The sequence below is a fragment of the Argopecten irradians genome, chromosome 16 (genome assembly GCF_041381155.1).
Source record: "Argopecten irradians isolate NY chromosome 16, Ai_NY, whole genome shotgun sequence".
NCBI lineage: Eukaryota > Metazoa > Mollusca > Bivalvia > Pectinida > Pectinidae > Argopecten > Argopecten irradians.
The window spans coordinates 32805143-32830755 of NC_091149.1; the positions used below are offsets into that span (position 1 = coordinate 32805143).

Below are 25613 nucleotides of genomic sequence, written 5' to 3' on the forward strand. Positions count from 1 at the left end.
AAAATTTGTAAAAACATTAATTTAAAACTTTAGTGAAAACGGAATTATTTGTGTTACATTACAGGAAATGTGATCCAAAAAAGGACTTCTGACACTTTTTTTAACAAACGTTGATCAAAACGGGAAATATCTGCAAGGGTGAGTTTATATATTTTATTTTATTGTTTTATTTACTAAAACATTCATGTCTCTATATATTTCATCATTTAATGGTATAGGCTATTTGTCGAACAAAATTGCGGTATATCATTTTAACTTCATATAAACATCTTTTCTACATAACCACTTTTAGAGTTTATTATTAACATCTTTAATAAAGATGATGATCAAAATCTTAATTCCGTCACACTTCATTAAAAAGAAAAATACTTTTTATGGGCTGTGTGAAAATAGGTGGGTATAAGCTAAGGCTATGTGCCGGCCTAAGTGGTAAATCAAATAAGGGTGATGAGACAAAAAATACCTAAGTCAAAACTTCAGTTCAGTTCAGTTCAGTTCTTTATCACTTTAAACCAATTGTTTTATCAGTACAGTGCATATATATACTGTGAAAACAGGAAAAACAATACAATATGTACAGACACACAACATACTCGCAGCGTACACGTACATGTAATTAGTGTAAAGAGACATCTCACCTTGCAATGTATTTACATTCGTCACATTTTTTTTCTAAATTCATATGTTAATAGCTTTAAGTATCTCCTTCTCAGTAATATCGGCATCTAATTCATTAAAACTGAATTAGAAATATTATTACATGTATCATAATCGTGTATAAAGTCAGTTACCATTTCATTCTCTTGAGTGCAGTGGAAGATAATTCATGAAAATATTCGTAAAAAGCATGTTCGTCCAGATTACATTAACACCCTTATTTCTTTTTCTGAATTTTTCTGTAAAAAATCATTCAGGTTTTATGTTTTTCTCATGTAATTTAACATACTGCCTTGCTGTGCTTTATGATCACGTTTTAATGCAACTAAGTTTGTAATCCATGTATGTAGGATTTGAGTTTATGAAACTAGGTACTAGTTAAATGCATGTACTACGTCTATGAAGACTAAACTTACACTATGTAAGCTATGTGTGTAGACTAAGTGTATATAAGCTATGTGTGTAGACTAAGTGTATATAAGCTATGTGTGTAGACTAAGTGTATATAAACTATGTGTGTAGACTAAGTGTATATAAGCTATGTGTTATAGACTAAGTGCATATAAAGCTATGTGTGTAGACTAAGTTGTATATAAACTATGTGTGTAGACTTAGTGTATATAAGCTATGTGTGTAGACTAAGTGTATATAAGCTATGTGACTAGACTAAGTGTATATAAACTATGTGTGTAGACTAAGTGTATATAAGCTATGTGTGTAGACTAAGTGTATATAAGCTATGTGTATAGACTAAGTGTATATAAGCTATGTGTGTAGACTAAGTGTATATAAGCTATGTTTGTAGACTAAGTGTATGTAAAGCCTCTGAGTGTAGTCTATGTTAAGTAAGCTATGTGTGTTGACCTAAGTGTATGCTATATGATTGGTGGTGCTATAGATCTAATTGTTTGTGTTTGTAAGTAAAGTGTATGGCGGTCGTTCGTAGAAGGCCCTAACTGTAGTATTTGTAGGTTATAGTATGGTTGCACCACTTGGGTGAGGAGTGGGTGTGGGTTGTGTTTTGGTGTTGTACTGGGTGGAGTTGGTCGGATTGATTGGGGCTTTGGGAGTTGTGACTGATGTTGGGGTGGAGTGTGTGGATTCACTACTACAATTTCCGTAATCGTGGTTGCAGTGGAGGCAGTGGGGTATGATTTATTGGTACGCGGTTACTAAAATGTAGGCTTATCCAGACCTTATATTTAATGCCCATTCGCTGAGCCGTTTATCTTATGTTTAGTCTATAGTAATGAAAGAAATAAACGTATGTTAGTTACATTCAACACAACTTCGGGTTTAGTGTATATCAGCTAATTTTATTTAATATAGTTTGAGGGTTTTCTCCGGGTACTCCGGCTTTCCTACACCAACAAACCTGGCACGTCCTTACATGCCCCTGGCTGTTATGGGACGATAACTAATAAAACCCACAAACTCATAACTTTGTAACTATTATCTGGTATATCGACAGACTAGATACTTGTAATATTGCTTACCTACCATTCTATGAACATATTCAAACATATCACCCGATCATACAAAACATCTGATATCATGTCTCAGATTGTTTAGAGGTTAGAATAATAAGAATGAGATATCTTTAATGAAAGTCAACACCATTCGTGCTCGAAAACAAACAAACCAACAAATACATTTTGTTTTTCACGAACAATATAAATCTGTCCACGAACCCAATCGTTATAAAACGATTAAAAAATCAAAAGGTCCCAGTGGCCTGTGTTATTGCAAAAATACAGTAGCCCAGTAAAGATGTGTGACAGTTTTCCTTTTGTGTCAAAAACGGTATCAAAATCATGTTTTATGTCGTCAAGCTAAATTTTATTTCAAGAGTATAAAAGACCTTTATATCATGATCACAACGAGGTAGTTAAAAGCTCCAAATACAATTTCAGTTACAGAGTAAAGACAGACAATGCCGACATGCATAGGCGGTTGTAATTAATCTTAATTATACAAGTTTTGTTTCAACTTTGTAAACTGATATCGCGTTATTAAAATGGATGGTACAAAAGGTGAATAATAAAAAGATCTAGGAAACCAACACTATTTTCTGATTTCATAATTATTGGAGAAAACGCTTTTCGGTGTTATTCCATGTTTTAGATTGTGATAATATTAACCTTAGGTACACCTGAACATAACGACGTTGATCAAATGTTTGTATTACTATTGAATAAAATATCAAAAATAATGTACTAACCAGCGTTTGTTTTGAAATGCGTCTCCTTATATTTCATATCTGAATCAATCAAATTTACAACTCACCAGTCTACATTTACAGGTTTAAAACTGTATAAATGTGTAGGTTGATAAAAATACCTGTTATAGACAGTAGTAAACAATTTTTGAATGTGACAGAAATGTGTTATGCACCTGGTTAATATGAATCTATATTATGTATTTAACTGGCCCGGTGACAGTGTGATAGGGAGGTTTTTTTTTATCCGAAGGTGTGATATTTCCCGAGGTGATAGGTTTCGTCTTGGAAGTGATTTTATGTTTCTCCAGATAAGGCGTGAGAAATATAACTGACGCCTAAGGGAGTGGTCGTAAAAGTCGAACTAATGATTGTGTTTCTTTAATTTCATTATAAATATATTGTGATTTCTGTTGTGACACCGCTTTGTTGCCACCACAAAATACTTGCCCCTGTATGTTGGTTGGATGGATATTAATGCGTTACTGCGACATACCACAGCCTATAATCATGGCGTATGGAGTTCATTCTGCTTTACGCTCGACCGTCAAGGAATTGGACAGCTGTTTTGTCTGTTATCAGTAAAATGGATCTGAGAATAAGTAGATACAGTTTATATCAAAATGGATCAACCAAAGTGTCCATAGACTATTTTAGACATTCTAGATCAAAAATCAATAAAATTCGTATTCTACATAGTACTAACGTGACACTACCCAAAATGGAACGCTACCCAAAATGGGACACTTTTAAAATATGTGATACAGAATTTTCAGTTTACAATCAAAACTACCAATAACTGTCCTGAACAAAAATTAAGGTGCTGAATAGTTACTGTGACAATTATTAGATGTCATTTTCTTACCAGTTGCTTTTTATCTGTATTTAAAAACGAAATTGTGGAAAAATCCGGGAAACGAAGTCATGCGACAACAACAAAAAAAACACTATATATTTAAAAAAAAGAAAAACAAATGCACAATGGGATATTTTTGACAGGTATGTGACTTAAATAAACTAAAAAAAATGTTTTAACTTTTCTTGAATGACATTTTTTATGATATCTGTACATTTTTTAAATAAACCATATTTAGGAGGTGTTGCATTTTGGGTACTGGAACTTGCTGAAACACGGGGCTAAACAGGACATGCTTCAAGCTCTCTATTTCAAAATATATGCACTGCTGATAAGTAAACAAATCAGGAAATTAAAACTGAACGCATCTATTTGTGGAAAGTAAAGAGAAAAATCTGGATTCATGCACACGTTAAATTTTTTTTTACAATTATCTTCAAAAAGTTTCCAATTTGGGTAGCGTCACGTTATACACATGAAGGGTGGAAAGCTCACCGAGACAAAAATCCTATCCCACATAGATTTAGCGGTTAAAATTAAAATTTCCAGCACGTCTTCATAAAAACGGTTAGTACTGTAGAAAGAGCGATATTTTTTTCCAAAATCACCCTGCACAACTATACAAAGTGTTGTCAATAAGATGATAGCAGCCCTTTTCAACAGCAATCACAAGAAAATTTCGTCGATTGGGGCGCGGAACTCCATGGTGCCAATTTTTCATGAAATGGATACGTATGGTGAGACCATGGAGCCAGGTTGTGGTCTACACTTCCATTTTATATATCACAAAAGTTATTAGTAATTGTAAAGTGATTTATGCAGGCATTTCCATCTAAACATACAATGTACATAAGGCATAAAAAACAAGTGCATATATTCTGTGTTATAATGTACGTTCACAAGGTATCATACATGCTTGTTTGTCCATTTGAATGATTTTCACAGCTTAATTCATCCAACCTGGTAATTGCCAATCGAGTTTTAAAGAAAAAGTTTAATGTTAAAATGTTCATCACGTTATGGCACATATAACTTTTTAGGGACAATTCAGTGAGACTAATTCTGTTAAATAACAACGAAGGTAAATATGACATAAATGTATTGTTCTACATTCCTTGTGAAACATATAACAAAACCACTGAGGAGATGATGAAATTATTTTTAGACAAGGACATGTATCTGATAAGGTTAACACACTACTGTAAGAGCGATTTGAGTAGTTCCAAGCAAACTTTTCTATACAACACAATCTGATTTAACTACAGATTCTTATAACCCCTCCGTTCAATAGAGGATCTGACAATATTCCATAAGGTGTAATGTTCGGATGACCTTTTACCACGTGTACTTCAGATCAAATACATTTTCTACACCTTGCTACGTCAATTGGTAATGCCATTTCATCGCAGTATACATATACATTTCGCTTTGTTGTGCTCTTTGGTCGAAATGACTACGTACACGAAAATAATTAGGACAGCCTTTTAAAGCTATTTCGTCCCCAGTCAAGATTCTGGCAGCATCAATTTGATTGGCCATTTTCCAAAGGTCACCAGAACGTGACCCTTGATGGGATGTTGTCAGATATTCTTATCAAACGTAGTGAAAATAAAGGATCTGTATTTTAGTAAGATTATTTACTACACTGTCAAGGGCCATGATTCGGCATACAAAACATCCGACTGCTGTTTTAATATGTGTTATGGCGGACAGTAAATATTTCACATACATTTCACTACAGTGGGCTTTTCTGGCATATCACCATAAAACTACCTTATTTAATTTCTATTAGAAATGGTTTGTTTCCGAAATATGTGCATATTGTAATGTACTCTTAGACTGAATTGTCCCTTTATGTGTTAGAACGGGAGAAGTCATCTTTGCAATTTTCTTTCATTTTCACTGCACAGCGCCTCTTCTCTTCTCCTGAATGCTAAATGCGATGGAGAAACAATGAAATCGCTTTGTGCGTATTTTAAACAATTATTGAAAGGAAAAGTTTATATTAATTATCGAATACAACACCACTATTACGCATTAGCAAACGTTCCCAAACAAAAGGTGCTCAAATAATATGATTGAGCTTTATTATTGCCATTTGGGTTGTTCATCTAAATCTGTACTTTCATTTAAAGCCATGAATACTGTTTTATAATTTATATTACAAACCATCCTAATATGGATCTGCTATAGCCAGAAAATACAAAGGATTGTCGCATTGCCGCAGATACTGTAAAAGTCAATTTCAGTATCCAAGGAATGAGTTGCCCGTTGTCAGTGTAATATGACCGGGTGTGATATTCTGTTTGGTGTCGCTATCAGCATACTGGAAAATAAAAGGAACTCTATTACAAGCAACACAACACAAACATTAGCGTTACATTAATTGTCATCATCATAGGCTTGCATCTTGTTTTGTAAGATTATCATCATTTCATGTATCAAACATATCCAGGAGCAGAAAGCACACTATTGTGAACTGTTGTGTTAATGTACAGTGACACATTTTAGAATATGTATTTTGACTCGATTCAACCTTATAGATTTATTTATATAAGGGTTCCATGACATTATAAATTATAGATATATTGATCAATAATATGCTTAATTTCTCTATTTTGTGAAATAAATGACTACGTGTAGTGTAATACAAATAGGTCGTCGGTTTTGTTTTTCTTATTTCATATTACCACGTAAACATGTAACATGAATTATCTGTTGCAAACAGCAATGCCAAATTATAGAAATTAATGAATCTGTAAAATGTTTGCTACGTCGTGATGAAATTTAAATGAGAAACTATCCAGTGGAAATTGATTAAAGAAAGTGAAATCAAATATAAGAAAGAAAAAATGACTGAGTATTTTGGCATGTTACTGTATACCGACATTTAAGGGGCACAGTTTTAAAATGATTGTTTTAAAACTTCTAACTCTGCCTTTATTGTTTTATTGTAGTGAGAGCGAGCCGTAGGAAGTATCTACTGTCGCCATGTTACGAGGTGAGAGCGCGCTTCCACATAACCACGGATCGGAAGTACTTACATGTAAAGTTTAACTGTTAAAACAAAAACACGATTTAATCAACTCGAAGAATGGCCACGTGATCAATAGTTGTTTTAAAAAACGGCAGCAAAAATAACGATCAGAATGAATGATGACTGCTAATTCCATAAAACTGCCACTGGCCGCTTAGGACAGGTGGCCGTGTATTGAAGGTGTCTATTATAACAATTTCCAATGAACCTGTAACAATTATCAAATAAAAGGCAAAGCGACTTTTAATATATATATACATGATTTAGCTCTAGGCGTTTAAACTAACAAAGGCAGTATAGGTATTGTAGACTTCCAATTAATACGAGTATACTGAACATTGTGTAAATTAGATTTTTTTAGGTATTTGGATTATTTTCTATGTAGTTTTCACAAACTGTTGTTTTCCTTGTTTTGTAAAATGTTTTATTTTTCTTGAAAATATGCTCTACATAACAATTAGATTCACAATCATATTTGTACCAGAGCGAAATCACGTATAAAGTATACGAATACTAAGGTTTTCATTTCACATTACAAATAAATAACGTACGAAACATCGAAAGGTAAACATTAAGAAAGAAACATCATACCTTAAACTATCATGCTTGTAACATTTTATAATCAATTTGATTTCAGTCCCTAAAATAACCGAAATAGTGGTAATCAGTCTTTTTCTGCAATATGCTGTTTCAACCATTACCACTACAAATATAGAACCCACTACTACAAGTATACAAACCACCACTACAAGTATACAACCCACCATTACAAGTAAACAACCCACCACTACAAGTATACAACCCACCACTACAAGTATAGAACCCACCACTACAAGTATACAACCCACCACTACAAGTATACAACCCATCACTACAAGTATACAACCCACCACTACAAGTATACAACCCACCACTACAAGTATACAACCCACCACTACAAGTATACAACCCACCACTACAAGTATACAACCCACCACTACAAGTATACAACCCACCACTACAAGTATACAACCCACCACTACAAGTATATACAACCCACCACTACAAGTATAACCACAACCCACCACTACAAGTATACAACCCACCACTACAAGTATACAACCCACCACTACAAGTATACAACCCACCACTACAAGTATAGAACCCACCACTACAAGTATACAACCCACCACTACAAGTATACAACCCTACAAGTATACAACCCACCACTACAAGTATACAACCCACCACTACAAGTATACAACCACACTACAAGTATACAACCCACCACTACAAGTATACAACCCACCACTACAAGTATACAACCCACCACTACAAGTATACAACCCACCACTACAAGTATACAACCCACCACTACAAGTATACAACCCACCACTACAAGTATACAACCCACCACTACAAGTATACAACCCACCACTACAAGTATACAACCCACCACTACAAGTATACAACCCACCACTACAAGTATACAACCCACCACTACAAGTATACAACCCACCACTACAAGTATACAACCCACCACTACAAGTATACAACCCACCACTACAAGTATACAACCCACCACTACAAGTATACAACCCACCACTACAAGTATACAACCCACCACTACAAGTATACAACCCACCACTACAAGTATACAACCCACCACTACAAGTATACAACCCACCACTACAAGTATACAACCCACCACTACAAGTATAGAACCCACCACTACAAGTATACAACCCACCACTACAAGTATACAACCCACCACTACAAGTATACAACCCACCACTACAAGTATACAACCCACCACTACAAGTATACAACCCACCACTACAAGTATACAACCCACCACTACAAGTATACAACCCACCACTACAAGTATACAACCCACCACTACAAGTATACAACCCACCACTACAAGTATAACCCACAACCAACCACCTACAAGTATACAACCCACCACTACAAGTATACAACCCACCACTACAAGTATACAACCCACCACTACAAGTATACAACCCACCACTACAAGTATACAACCCACCACTACAAGTATACAACCCACCACTACAAGTATACAACCCACCACTACAAGTATACAACCCCACTACACACACAGTAACAACCCACCACTACAAGTATACAACCCACCACTACAAGTATACAACCCACCACTACAAGTATACAACCCACCACTACAAGTATACAACCCACCACTACAAGTATACAACCCACCACTACAAGTATACAACCCACCACTACAAGTATACAACCCACCACTACAAGTATACAACCCACCACTACAAGTATACAACCCACCACTACAAGTATACAACCCACCACTACAAGTATACAACCCACCACTACAAGTAAAGTATACAACCCACCAACTACAAGTATACATCCAACCCCACCACTACACTAGTATACAAACCACCTCTAAAAGTATACAACCCACCACTACAAGTATACAACCCACCACTACAAGTATACAACCCACCACTACAAGTATACAACCCACCACTACAAGTATAGAACCCACCACTACAAGTATACAACCCACCACTACAAGTATAGAACCCACCACTACAAGTATACAACCCACCACTACAAGTATACAACCCACCACTACAAGTATACAACCCACCACTACAAGTATACAACCCACCACTACAAGTATACAACCCACCACTACAAGTATACAAACCACCACTACAAGTATACAACCCACCACTACAAGTATACAACCCACCACTACAAGTATACAAACCACCACTACAAGTATACAACCCACCACTACAAGTATACAACCCACCACTACAAGTATACAACCCACCACTACAAGTATACAACCCACCACTACAAGTATACAACCCACCACTACAAGTATACAACCCACCACTACAAGTATACAACCACCACTACACTAACCCACAGTACAAGTATACAACCCACCACTACAAGTATACAACCCACCACTACAAGTATACAACCCACCACTACAAGTATACAACCCACCACTACAAGTATACAACCCACCACTACAAGTATACACAACCCACCACTACAAGTATACAACCCACCACTACAAGTATAACAACCCACCACTACAAGTATACAACCCACCACTACAAGTATACAACCCACCACTACAAGTATACAACCCACCACTACAAGTGAACCCACCACTACAAGTATACAACCCACCACTACAAGTATACAACCCACCACTACAAGTATACAACCCACCACTACAAGTATACAACCCACCACTACAAGTATACAACCCACCACTACAAGTATACAACCCACCACTACAAGTATACAACCCACCACTACAAGTATACAACCCACCACTACAAGTATACAACCCACCACTACAAGTATACAACCCACCACTACAAGTATACAACCCACCACTACAAGTATAGAACCCACCACTACAAGTATACAACCCACCACTACAAGTATACAACCCACCACTACAAGTATACAACCCACCACTACAAGTATACAACCCACCACTACAAGTATACAACCCACCACTACAAGTATACAACCCACCACTACAAGTATACAACCCACCACTACAAGTATTGAACCCACCACTACAAGTATAGAACCCACCACTACAAGTATACAACCCACCACTACAAGTATACAACCCACCACTACAAGTATACAACCCACCACTACAAGTATACAACCCACCACTACAAGTATACAACCCACCACTACAAGTATACAACCCACCACTACAAGTATAGAACCCACCACTACAAGTATACAAACCACCACTACAAGTATACAACCCACCACTACAAGTATACAACCCACCACTACAAGTATAGAACCCACCACTACAAGTATACAACCCACCACTACAAGTATACAACCCACCACTACAAGTATACAACCCACTACAACTACAAGTATACAACCCACCACTACAAGTATACAACCCACCACTACAAGTATACAACAACCAACAACCCACCTACAAGTATACAACCCACCACTACAAGTATACAACCCACCACTACAAGTATACAACCCACCACTACAAGTATACAACCCACCACTACAAGTATACAACCCACATACAAGTATACAACCCACCACTACAAGTATACAACCCACCACTACAAGTATACAACCCACCACTACAAGTATACAACCCACCACTACAAGTATACAACCCACCACTACAAGTATACAACCCACCACTACAAGTATAGAACCCATCACTACAAGTATACAACCCACCACTACAAGTATACAACCCACCACTACAAGTATACAACCCACCACTACAAGTATACAACCCACCACTACAAGTATACAACCCACCACTACAAGTATACAACCCACCACTACAAGTATACAACCCACCACTACAAGTATACAACCCACCACTACAAGTATACAACCCACCACTACAAGTATACAACCCACCACTACAAGTATACAACCCACCACTACAAGTATACAACCCACCACTACAAGTATACAACCCACCACTACAAGTATACAACCCACCACTACAAGTATACAACCCACCACTACAAGTATACAACCCACCACTACAAGTATACAACCCACCACTACAAGTATACAACCCACCACTACAAGTATACAACCCACCACTACAAGTATACAACCCACCACTACAAGTATACAACCCACCACTACAAGTATACAACCCACCACTACAAGTATACAACCCACCACTACAAGTATACAACCCACCACTACAAGTATACAACCCACCACTACAAGTATACAACCCACACACTACAAGTATACAACCCACCACTACAAGTATACAACCCACCACTACAAGTATACAACCCACCACTACAAGTATACAACCCACCACTACAAGTATACAACCCACCACTACAAGTATACAACCCACCACTACAAGTATACAACCCACCACTACAAGTATACAACCCACCACTACAAGTATACAACCCACCACTACAAGTATACAACCCCCACCACTACAAGTATACAACCCACCACTACAAGTATACAACCCACCACTACAAGTATACAACCCACCACTACAAGTATACAACCCACCACTACAAGTATACAACCCACCACTACAAGTATACAACCCACCACTACAAGTATACAACCCACCACTACAAGTATATACAAGTATACAACCCACCACTACAAGTATACAACCCACCACTACAAGTATCCAACAAACCCACCACTACAAGTATACAAACCACCACTACTAGTATAGAAACAAGCACTACATCTACTACAACTTCAGTTTCATCTCATCCAATCACACAACTACCACAACGTCCAGTACAACAACGGCCAGTACAGCTGCCCCTACAACTGCGCCCGGCGATACGATTATTTCCAAAGGTATGTTGGATATTTTGTTTTTGCTTTTCTGTGTTGTCAAATCTCTCGTCAAGATAAATTAATTGCTCACAAAATTATTACTTTTTCACATAAAAAGATGATACATAACTCAGCTAGGTTGAGTATTAAGCATAAAACTGATAGTTTAACTTCGACGAATATGATACAACTTTTTATCATGCAAGTAACATTCATTAAATTGTGTGTCATTACATGTTTTGATTTATGTTTTACAATTTATTGCTTTTGATTGTTTGAAGCGTTTTACAGAATATATTTGTGAAATATTTTCTCGTGAATCGCAACTGCCAAATTATCAGCTATATTAACAGGTTTGTTCTTCGATTATTGAATCTTGTAAACCATTCACATAATAACTTATTTGACCGCTCGCAAGGCATTATCTAGCCACGCCTCGTACTCGCAAACGCAAGTATACCTATTCAATGTCCTAGCAAATTTCATAGCATATACAAATACGAAATGCAAAGTCACGTGATAACGCTTTGATTGACATTTGACGATCATTCATGCTTTTACTTCAGGTTAAAAACACAACTTTTATTGGCTTCAATCTTCACAAATATAAATTGAAAGTAGCTAGGTTAAACAAATGAAGAACAAAGGACGTTTATTTTAATCAAATCCAAATAAAGCTGATAGCATTTATCATATCTATTGTTCTATTTCCACTAACGTCATATTAATCACCATACGGTAGATGATTGTCACTATGTCGGTGACAAATCAGCAAAATAAACCTATAATGTGTACACAACGAATCTCTCATCTAATTGATGATGGTACTTTATCTTAAACTACCAATGCATGTATTCTGATGTTATGATTGCAAATAAAAATGAGATACTATGGTCTTATTGAACTGACACCATTGCCTCTTAGTGTCCTCTATAACAGTACGTCCCTCGCCTAACTCTCAATTACTCCTACGTTCATGGATAGCCCTATAAAGTGTTTATGGCCTTTTAAAATGGTCAAATAAACCCGAATTGAAAGGGATATAATATTGCCTGGCCATAGCACTGTTCTACCTGCGATTTAACTCGGTCGGCCTATGATGTATTCTTTCGTCAAATAAAAACAACCCTTTATCATTAAACCAATTCCAAAGGTACACAGCGATCAAGGCCGTTTTAGATTGTAAAACATGCCATTTTAAAAAATAACCATAAAAACTATAGTCATCTTACTCAGATACCGTGTCATAAAATGTAAATAAAATGTCTATATAAGTACTTTTAATTCAGCTAAAATATCAAAAAGGTAACCGACATTACATGTTGCCTTTGCTACTCTAATGTCGACGTAAGGACTTGGTAAAAATCTAAATCTCAAAGTCAACCAGTTGTCCACAGAGCGTTAAACCTTTGATTCGCATATCAGATAATTTATTTAATGTTGTTAATGTGTTTAAGATCACATTCAGCCATTTCATGCAATGAATGCCTGCATCTTATTTCTAAATATCGAAACGGTACGGATCGGATGTTAATTACACTTTGATGCCGCCCTACAATGGGAACGGGATCGAAATACAACCAGTTTAAGAAATAAAAACTATAATTACAATTGTTGTAGAAAAAAGATTCGATTAAAACAAACGAAAAACTTGTGTTTCGGTTTACTGTAAAATCACTGTCCGAGGTCCACCATCGATTTGTTCCCCAATAGACGTAATGTACGTTTCCGATTGCCGCTAGGTCAAAGGTCAAGTGGCTATAATATTTACATCCGGGTTCTACTGTGAATGTACAGAACGTCTTTATGGGCGGTATTTATCTGTGTATAGATGATCGTTTGACGTTCTGTGAATCCCTAGTAGGTTTAAAATGTGCATATTAGCTTTCTTAAGATACAAAAATGTCTAATTCATTTTACAATTTTGTACACAATTATTTGATACACAAACTCTAGAGTAATTGAATTGTATATGACGTCGCATCATTGTCACGGTAGAACGAACCGTCCAATCCGAGTCTGATTTCGCCACTCTAATATAGAAACGAAATTAATGTTGTGTGATTGAGAGGTTGGTGAATACTGTATTGGGGAAACTCGCTATGTCTTCTACAAGACGTTCAGGACAAGTCCGATAGAACTTAGCATTACAAGACGTTCAGGATAAATCCCATAGAACTAAGTATTTCAAGACGTTTTGGGCAAATCCCATAGAACTATCTCTCTATTATATACGTGCGATTAAACATTTAGATATAGTTTATCTTCAAACTTGATAATGTAATACAGAAAAATGTTGCTATTTTGTTTCAGATGAAATAGCTATTTCCATTAACATGGCTGTCGTTGTGGAATTTCCATTTAGTAACAGTTTAAATGACCCTTCGACAGTTCTTTATCAAACTTACGAAACCGAGTTCAAGAAAATGGTAAGAATTAAAGTTACCCCTTATAGTAATTAGTTTGGTTCCGGTTTTAATTACATCAGCCAATCATCTGATAAGTGTGCTATTACTGTCAATACAAATTTTGGAGATTTATAGACAAGTATTTTAATCAGAAGATATGGTATGGGCTAACATTCATTGAAAAGGCATCATATATATATATATATGTTTTATATAATTGTTTGTTTGTACCACCAATATCAGGAGAAGACTAAGATAGGTTATACCTGATGTCTAATCCTATTGACATATAACATCTTTTGTCAATAAAATATTTGGAAATTGAAATAGCAATGGTATGTTTGATGGTAGACTATTTGAGATTTATTGATATATGAAAGAGGATTTCCATAGTATACAAAATATAAAAAATCAGTGAATAATATATATTTCAGATAAGAACGCAATACGAAACTAATGAAGGTTTCCGGAGTGTCACTATTTTAAACTTTACGTAAGTACATAAATAGTTAATACAATTCGTTTTAAGATGAATCTTTTTAATTTCCCAGATCCTACAAAATTATATTTAAAAAATATACATGTTGGAAGATTCACTTCGTTGTAACGAACGCGGAGCAGAATATAAATCTTAACGCTAAATAAACACATAAAGTTATAATGCAACCGATTTATCAGTAATTATGACGTTCACATTAATGCATAGGTGAATACGTTTGACACATCTGAAAAAAGCTAAACCTACAAAATTTCGAGAATCGAGCATATGCATTATGTTTAAAAAACTCGATATGCTATTTTCAGTAAAGACAAATATTAGGAATTGTAAGGTGTCCGAATTGAGATATATATATATAACATCTGTAATTTGCTCTGTGTGATTTAAATTTAAATTCTATATAATTTAGATAATAGGCACTTAGAGAGTCATTTCGTTAAAAAGGTAATGGCCAATCAGGCTCATTTGTGAACACATATATTTGTATTAACTGTGTTTTTTGGTTCCCTAAAACCTTCAAATGATAAAACCAAATTTCAAATATCGAGTACCTCCCTGATATAAATAGTTAGAAAGCTGCGTAACATAGCAGCCGTTGTTGTTATGATATCATGCTAAACATGCTTAAATTATCCAACTGTAAACAAGTTCTCAATGTTGGCCATATCGGTGTATCTAGGAACCATAGACATTATAGTTCTACCTTCGACTACCTTAAAGTGCCAACATATTCTTCAAAACTGTTAAAGTTTGTCAAAATTGCATTTTGGTTATTACATGGTCCGTCCATTACCAACTAACAAGTTGTTTTTTATTATAGACAAGGCAGTGTGGAATGTAACTACAAGATGAATTTTGAGGGCGTGGATAAAAACACAGCTCTGGAAGAATTAAGTGAAACAGACTGGAGCAATCAGAATTTGACAATCGGCAATGAAACACATAGTGTTAGCGTTACCAAGACGCTCAGAAGAACGAAGGAGCTTATTGATCGACGTATGATTTTATTTTATAAAACTGAGTTTTAGACCTATAATGTACTTTAAAGTATTTTTTAGTCCTGCCTAGCCATGCATAGGGAAACGTCGACAATATGAAACGAACTTGTACCTCTAAATATATTTATTTTAATACAATCTAAGATATGCATTTTTTAAATTTGTTATTCCCAATGCTTTTTATGGATGATACTGACAACGTCAACCTCTCTGAAGAGAGTTTTGCATTTGTTATAATGTTACTCAAAACAAATTTACATACTTATTAAAGGTTTGGATTTTATGATCATTCAATTCTGTCAGTGTACTGCTTAAAACTCTTGTGTGGTCACATATATAGACAGTGTCTGGATGATAACAATGAGTTGTCTACCTTACCATGGGTAGCCATCAAAAAACCATTGTATTTGATCAGCAAATTAAATTTTGCGAATGACAGTAAATGTATATAAAATATAGAGAGTAATTCAACTCAAATATCCATTTTGGTTTGTTTATGTTTACATCTTATTAACATCCAGAACTATATAAGGACGTGTCAGGTTTGATGTATATTCTTTATAGCCACGAATGAGAAAACGTTGTAGTCTACGATCTGTAAGTGTTACATGTAAGTGTCCTAGCTCTGTCGGCGTACTGATACTGCCAAGGCCAATAGACATAACCAATATGGCGTCAGCTGTTCTGGTAGAACAGTTTTTAGATGAACTTTATCAACAATTGTAGCTTATTTGCATTAGGCCATGCTAATGAATCTGCTTCTGTAACGCCAATTAGTTGGTATTGGGGTAGATCTTTCGTTGAATTAGCATTAGCATTAACTATAATTTCATGGCATATTTTGCTTATACATAAATGCACATTTCACTACATGCTTATACATAAATGCACATTTCACTACATGCATGTTCCAAGCATATGTTTTTTTAATTCAAAAATGTATGTATTGCATATAGATATGGTTTTGCTTTATTTCAGAACAAAATTTGGGTATTTGTGACTTGCAAAGCAACTGCAACTCATACCAAATTTGTGCAGATGGTTCTAACGATGGTTTTGTATGTAGATCTAAATGTACACAAATAACCTGTGGACAGTACGGAGAATGCTTACTGCATCCAATGCCGGGAGAGAATGCCACATGCAGGTAGGCTACCCAATCCTACGATTAAAATGAATTGGGAGGCCACAGTATAATATGACAAATTTGTTTGCCTACATCATTTTTTATTTACAAATTAATTGATCTGAAATTGTTATGTTCATAACAGAAAAACCTAAAACAACTAAATTAGGGATGCATAGTTTTCAAATCACCTAACCGACCACACAAGGGGAGGTAACTCTAAAAACCAACATTGACAAAAGTTTGTTTTCTGATATTGTAGATCATGGTATCGATAGTGACAATTATGTGAGATATGGGAAAGTAGTATATCAACCAGTCTGTATAATTTAAATTGACGCCTTCATAACTTCATATCGTTGCAGGTGCCATCCTAACTCCATATTTGAGCACTACAGTGACAACTGCGATAAGTCTGCTGACCTCGCCAACATTTTGGCCGTGGTCAGTGGTGAAGGGGGAGCAGTGGTCATCATCGTCGTCGTCATCATCGTCTGTATTTGCTGGAATAGGAAGACGAAGAAAGACGTGTTCAGAAACGCACAGTATGTGAGCCTTCTTTTGATTCCTGTATATATTGAATGATAGGTGGAAATTAAATGTTGTCTCTTCGCACAGAAATGACAAGTGAATTTATTCGAAATACGAACGTTCGTTATCATTCATATTCATATCATTTTTGTACAATTGTACCACACATATTGTACATTGGATATTCATTGAATGAAGTCGATTCCTTTATATTGTTAATGATATCTGAAAATGAAATGGTTTTTTCGGATTCTAAAGAAATGACATCATGCTATCAAACCTGCATGAACGAAAAAAATATTGTCATATCCTTGATGAAAATAATAAAAATAATGCATGTGGCTACAAAAGTGTGGATGACAAATGTATCGTTAATACAAACAACAAACGTTTGTCTGTTATTTGCTATGTTTGCTTTGAATTACTAATTACTGACATGGCCACTGGATTCCATCGACAAAAATAGCGGCAACTGGTGACTCCTTCCTATTCAGATTCTAAAAATAATACAATGTCTGTTAACATTTATGGGATATGCATTGTAAAGTTCTGGTAGGACACATATATTCTTAATGTATATGTATGTATTAAAAAATTAAATGTGAAATTAAGTATAAAACAACAATTTTGCATTTATCACAATTTCATATGAGGATAATGATACCAATAATGTTTTTTGTCTTTGAAGCGAAAATGGCAATGAGTTTAGTATGCCAACCAAAGTGAAACAGTGGACAGCCAACAGGGCGTATAATGTTGGAGAGGGTGCGAGGCGGAAACGATCTAAATCAGACTACACGTGGGGAAGCTCCAGGAATGACCGACCGAGCGGCTATTATAATGGATGGAGCGGTACAAACGAATTTGACACAGAAATGGTAAGCTGCGCTGTATTACGGTTTAGGTTCAGCAAGGGTTTGAAGCTATTTTAGTATTACCAATACTTAAATTTAGTTTATTTAGAAAAACGAAAGAAAAAAACGGTGTTTACGAATTAGGATTTACATGTGAGGGAAAAGGCAATTTAACCCTAAAAGACCAGAATGGCAACAAAAGAGTGTATAATTTATCCAGCCAAATTCCACAAAGACCTTAATAATTGTATTAAAATTAAGATATCTACTATTATCTCAATTTTGTACCATAATAAATCAAATGAAAAATATTTTATACGACAATATACATACATATAACAATAACTCGCCTTTTTATACAAGCCCCGTATGTATATACCGATGGCAGTAAGACGGACACCAAGTGATCACTGCTCCCCTTCTGTGCATGAGCAAAGACGACCCGAGTACCATGAACTTGGCGATGCATACAGGTCACTTGATACAGAAAATCAGGTCAGTCACAGCTATGATATCGTATACACTTGTATATCATGACTTATCCTAAAATCCATACTTTTCTTACCAATGATCAGTTATTCCATATGGATGAACCAACAACATTTTATAAGATAATCAAATGGCGCACTTTGAGTAAGACTTATCCTTGCTTTGGATCATGTTCTCATCAAAAATATGACCTCGACAGAAGGTTGTATTAAGTAATACGTTGTGGTGTGTGAATATGTATATGTTTGGGGGACTGTGGTATATTGGTGTTGTGTCTCCTTCTAACAGTGAAGCCTTTTACTCTATGTAATATCAATAATGCATGCCGCCGAAGTCACCGAAGAAGCCCACCCACCCGGTCAGATTATAAACTGACATCGGACGAACCAGTCGTCCCACCCCCTTTATGCTGAGCGCTAAGAACCACTTTTTGCCTCGCCAAGGGGTCAGAACCAAGAGCCTTCCGCAGGGGCGAGCGCTCAACAGAATGTCAAAAGTGAGGCGGTGTCAATGAGGCTTAGGAAGAAAAAACAACAGATAGGAAGAAGAGAAAAATAAGGTCCTAAATTTAGTCACATTTCTAATCATGCAATAGGGGCAGCAAGTACAATTCTTCCTGCAGGGTCAATACAATACGATACAACCCATATAATACTCTCATATACCGCAAAGTAGGAGTACTGTGAGATTAAATCAGAATTTTCTTCACTTTACAGATGTTTATCAGACGCCCGACATTATCAACGCGTCATAGCGGGATGTTTGGGTGAGTACCGTACGATAAAAAAATCAAAAGCTCATTTCACAATATCAACATTGTCAAAAAAGATGTTTAAAAAGGGAAAAGGCACCATTGATAACTTAACTGTAGCATATAATGTTGACTGGATTTTACAAAACAGACAGTTTGTAAAACAATAACATAAGATATTTCTGATGTGACAACAGTCTACATTTTTTCGTCAAACGTATCAGTCGAAGAAAACCATATCCGTACAGTCACATAATTATAAATTATGATGTTGTCTTTTAACCGCTATGATCAAAATCTGATGTAACATTTTATTGTCTTTCAGCTACCGGGAGCGATTTGTTTGAGACACACATATATTAGCATTTGCTTTCTTCATACTTAATATAAGCAAATGTGATTTTGACTATTTCCAAGCATACCATTATTTATTGCTACATGTATAACGTTATAAACTATCGCTATCATTCTACGGAGACTAAACTATAGTAAAACTCTATATTGAGTTTTCTTCCGATGGTGTAAACTTATCTTTGAATACTGAGGAAAAAACAATGAGTTTCGTGAAAGCAAAAGCACATTTTAAATTCAATCATTTTAATGAAATACATGGAATATTTCAGTGTATATTTTAACATTTAAAAGAGAGAGAGAGAGAGAGAAAAAAAACATGTTTTTCCTTATAGAAGTATATGCACTTTATACCCATAACATATCAAAGATATATATATGCATGTGTTTGTCTACAAAGTGACAATGTATACTTGCTAACCAGCTTCTCTCCTGTTTATTTCTGTAAAAAAAAAAAAAAAAAAAAAAAAAAAATCTATCTACCATTTCGCAAAACGTTTATTGTATGTAGTTACGCATTCAAAAAATATACATGTATGTGTCAATTGTAATTTAAACAGCTGATCAATAAAACTATGTGCCAGGATTATATATCATACTACCGTTTACTATCATTTGTAAGATAGTTTGTGTCTTATAACATTTTTGTGTGACTCACTCAATTATGAAAATGCAAATTATGACGTAGACAAAAAAAAATAAATTCCATTTTGTTTTTAATATGTTTTGTGTGATACAATCGTTGCCATCACCGTATTTGCAATAGATAATGTTTATAAATTGTTATATAGTTGATTTATAATATTTTTACGACTTGTCATAATACATTTTTATGATTAATTGTTTTATATTAATTGAATAAAACTGTTTATTGTATTACTTATTTCGTTTGGTCATCTTTTGAATTGAGCCAACTGGCTTTTAAAACGTGACCGCAAATTTCCACTTTGTTGGACATAGGAAGCCGCTATTTCAAACCCGACTTTATATTGACGTCAAATTGACGAGTATATTTCTAATTCACTGCTGATCAAATGACATGGAATATATATTATTAAATCTCACTTTCATTTCTAATGTTCTGATTGAGTAACTTAGATAATTCACCGGAATTTGAAGGCGAGGGAAGCAACCCCATGGTTATAACCTTTAAACAAATTCTTGTTAATACTTAAGAAGCTTATAAACCTGATATTAGGCATGTGACATACTGTGAATAATGGGCTTTACAGTTTTTTCAGATGAACGACCTTAACCTTAATTCAAGGTCACGGGTATCGACTAAGCTAAACTATTTAATAAGTAGTAGGCCTAAAGGACAGGTATTCGGCCTGTAGCGTGAAGGACAACCAGTTACTGAAGTACGGGACCAAAGGGACCAAATAGGTTTTACATTATGTATTTGTTTAAACTTCCAAAATCTTCTTCTAAACTTCGAGAAACGGTATAAATAAATCATCTTCAAAGATAAAAGTGTCCTTTACAAAATTGAGTATATAATTTTAGATTATATAGGGAAAACATATCTTAGGTCAAATATAAATTCCTGATGTAAGGGAAAGCTAATTTTGGTGTTGTTTAAATTTAGAAGCAAATGTAAATATGCATTAGGTACATGTTGGTACGGTAAATTTCTTTTAATTCAATGATGCTTTTTACAGTTAAAACAAAAAAAAAAGAGAAAAAAAACCCGTTAAAAATAAATCCGCCGATGGTGAAATTTGAACCGACTTTGCAATGCTCTTTCTGTATCAGCACTCAGGTGACGGTAACGACCTCTTGGGCCTCTTGTTAGTTTTAATAACACAGATGTTGACCTAAACGACATAAATAAGCTTGGCTGGAAGATGTGATAATATATCTCGCTTTAAGATTGTCTCCCTGTCATTAAGCCCTCGCACAACAATAGAAAATATTAAATAATCGCTTCTGATGTCCAATCAAATTGATCAGTCAGTCCCTTTATCTGCTACACAATAAACATACTATTGTAACACTATTTCTGACAAGTTACCAGACGGTTTAACATGGTGTAAATTGACTTTTTACATATTGCTGTTTAGAAACACTTTTGATGCTTCAAGCCAAATATGGAAACTTGCTAAAAAGATTTGAGCTTAAATCTGACTTTTTGCAGTGCCTGCGTAGAAATCACTACATATATTGGATATTTTGTCCTGTTATGTATTTGATGTGTTATTGTGGTCATTTTGATACCTCATTTATCTAATTCGTTTGACAAATGTCAATGTTATGACTTTTTTTTCACTTTTTGGTGTGATTTGATATGGTGGTCATGTTGATGACGTCATAACCGGAAGTTCATCCCAACTTATGCAATGTTAACATTTTGATTTGTGATCAGTGGGTCATAAGGGTTCAGAAAAATATTGGTTCGGAGATTTTGGTTGGTGCATGTGGGACTCTCCTAGCCCATGGCATAAAAAACATTTAACATGTTCACACTAATTATCAGTTATTGGTATTTTTGTTCCGAAAAAAATAACACTCTTTCATATACTGGGAAGTTGATTATCAAGACATACCTGGAGGGGAAAACAAACACATCATAAATGGCATTTCAAATGTACCAGTCTTTATTCTCAAACCAAAGTATTAATATTACAGACACAAAGCCTGAGTTCTCAGAAAATAATCCTGACTTAGGTCATTACCACAGATAATTAACTTTATATCAAGCTAACCCTTGAATACTTATAACTGGATTTGTGTAATTAGAACCATATTATATAGTATATGAAAAAAATGACAACAAAATCAATCTTATTCTATCATTTGGTTTGTATCATTATTTGTTAATATTATTCCTGAAATAATTCATATTTACTACAAAATAGCATAATAATTGGTTTGTAACTGGAATAAAACTGTTTACTTATGACTAGTATTACAATAATATACAGTTCAGTACCTGATTATAAATGAAAAGTGAACCGGAACTAGCTTTCATGGGCGCAGCCATGTTTCTGTTACATCATTGAAAAAAAAAATGTGCTGCCAATCTAGCGTGTATTTCGAAAAACATTTAGGGTAATCTTAGAATAAAACGAATGAGAGGATTTTCTTTTTTTAGCACTCAGAGTTAAGACATCAGACATTTTCAAACGTTTTCAGTGTCAGCATCGTATTTTTCCAAACCCCAAGTACCAATACATTCACTCTCGTCCGTCATCCGCACCCTTTTTGCATATGATTAAGACTCTTCTCCCGTCACCTTTAGATCTAATAAACTATTTAACTCAAACTTTTTATTGGTATCAGCAATTACATAAATCAAATATTTTTCCTTTCACTACTTTTTTTTTAAATTTTATTTTCACTTCAACTCTTTCATCAGCAATTATGTCATACAAATATTCTTCTTTTCGATATTCTCTTTTTTCACTTACACTCATGTTTTCCCTCTCGCGTTTTTATCCAGAGTTCAAGCAACGTACGTATAATTGGTAACACATATTCCTTCACAACTACTCATACATAAATACATACTTCCACGCTCTCCATAAATATGTACCTTACATACAATATTTCCACTATTTATTATCATTTTTTTTTTTTTTTTTCCTCATTTTTTTCCCTTTTGTATTGTTAAATGTTTCGATGTGTTGACATTGAAAATTTGCTTTTTTGTCTTTAGTCTCTTTTCATCATAGTGCTTTTCGTCTTTCTTTTGTTTCATTTCTATGTGAAAATATATATAGGTGGACTGACGGTGTGGGTGTTCATGTCCATGGTGATTTTGTCATTGGTGTATGTCCGTAGTCTCTGAGTAATCTATTGTTTGGGAGAAGTCGGGAGCTAGCCCCTTATTCGTGTGTGTCACAGTTGCGGCCTAGGTAATTAGGGGCGAGGTGTGTGTGGTGTTGCATGTAATGTTATATATAATTGTGACCTGTGTTTAATAATCTTGTTAAAATGTTTATGTGAGTTGTTTATGTCTTGGTATTCTCATCCAAATTAAATGCAAATTCAAGCGTTGGATTTAATCCAAATAAGGATAGACACGATACTTAAAATGACTGCATTTATTGGGCTTCGAAACCTAACTCGTTCACCAGTCCAGAATATTTTGTATCGCCAATTGTATTATCCGGTAATTATAGCCGTACGGTAGAGTTCCCACACTGTGTCAGACACTTATTAGCGCGGTGTTATATATACACGTATGCAGTACACGTTTCTTCTTTGCAAAAAAAAGACATTATGATTATGTAAGCAGTGGCTATTTCTTTTCGTCTAAATCTCACAAAGCGTTGAGATTTTAACGATAGATAGTATACATTTAACTTGTAAAATGTACCTAATTACATAATACTTCACCGCATTCCATCTTAATATGCAGTGGTCCGTTCAATGCCTATGTACATTTGTATGTGTCACACGACGTGCAGTTATCTGTTCAGTTGCTTTTTATTGTAGCAGTTCCATTAAAATTCATAATAAGAATTGTTTAAACTTTAAAACTTGTAAGCGACAATATAAACGAAACCCCTGTCTAGATCTAGTAGGTAGCTAAATCGACGGAAAGTTCGTCAGTCATTTCTTACAATTTATGAGTCGAAGTCCATGCCAGATGAGTCGAACGTTTTAAGATGGTCCCTCTAACATTGGCTCATCGATGTCTTATTGTATCTTAATTATCATACTGAAAATATAGACCAGCTAATCCCCTTACCCCATCTTATCATAAATAAAACTGTTTCTTCACTAGCTAATTTATATCAATGTTCTCTTGAATATTTAGCATTATGATGCTAAATAATTTTGAAATTAACAAGACTGTGGATTACCTTCCGTTAGTGAAAATTGTCATGTGGTTCAAGTAATACTTAATGACATGAAGTTACAGTATAGCTTGATAAAGAATAAGTTCATTTGTTAACACCCTTTTAAAATCAGCCCTTTCAGCACTTTAAATGGTAGATCATGACCACAGGTGCAGCCCTTATTGCGATATTGAAAATAAATTTATGAAAATAAGGATTTATTAACAGCCGGGGTCATTTAAGGATGTAATATACTGGTGGAGAAAATGCCAGTGAGTGCTATAAAAAAATAACTTATTAAAAAAATAATGATAGCTAGTATACATATCGAACTCGACCAAAAAAACGTTCCCAATCCTATAAGCGGAAATTGGCTTACTTTGTGCAATAATGTTATAAACGACTATTCAAATTTTGTTCTACTAAGCGTCCTCTTTGTTTGAATTTCAAAAGTCTTGGACATGTAAACAAGACATAGAAAAACGTACAATATGAATAATCTTAATCGGATATTGCATTAACTTCTTCAAGTATTCCATCCACCTATAGAGTCCACTCTGGGAATTTCCTAAAATGTTCAAATTTAAAACAAAATCACCAATCCATAATTACATCTGGATTATTCTGAATCCAATAATTATCTTGCCAGACTAATAGTGAAGTAATGTATCATGAAATATCTATTATGTGGTG

The 25613-nt window shown here is 34.9% G+C and overlaps 1 protein-coding gene and 1 long non-coding RNA gene across 2 annotated transcripts; both read left to right on the plus strand.

The window, feature by feature from the left end:
* LOC138310290 (uncharacterized) lies at positions 1-7779 on the plus strand. The gene is made up of 3 exons (XR_011206391.1): positions 1-138; positions 6689-6732; positions 7406-7779. It is a non-coding gene; the product is annotated as an uncharacterized lncRNA (long non-coding RNA).
* A 4234-nt stretch (positions 7780-12013) lies between these two features.
* Positions 12014-21012, plus strand: LOC138311043 (interphotoreceptor matrix proteoglycan 2-like). The gene is made up of 10 exons (XM_069252467.1): positions 12014-12147; positions 14440-14555; positions 14969-15027; positions 15854-16029; positions 17010-17178; positions 17523-17702; positions 18377-18566; positions 18906-19037; positions 19748-19797; positions 20108-21012. Exons 2-10 carry the CDS (start codon positions 14463-14465, stop codon positions 20127-20129), a joined length of 1071 nt encoding a protein of 356 aa, XP_069108568.1. The 5' UTR covers positions 12014-12147; positions 14440-14462; the 3' UTR covers positions 20130-21012.
* The last annotated feature ends 4601 nt before the right edge of the window (positions 21013-25613 follow it).

What these genes read in the sequence shown, in the direction of transcription:
- LOC138311043 (XM_069252467.1), top strand. Translation starts at nt 14,463, where the DNA reads ATGGCTGTCGTTGTGGAATTTCCATTTAGTAACAGTTTAAATGACCCT. An exon ending in GGAGAGAATGCCACATGCAG is followed by an intron (nt 17,179 to 17,522) that starts GTAGGCTACCCA and finishes ATATCGTTGCAG; the next exon opens with GTGCCATCCTAACTCCATAT. An exon ending in GACGTGTTCAGAAACGCACA is followed by an intron (nt 17,703 to 18,376) that starts GTATGTGAGCCT and finishes TTGTCTTTGAAG; the next exon opens with CGAAAATGGCAATGAGTTTA.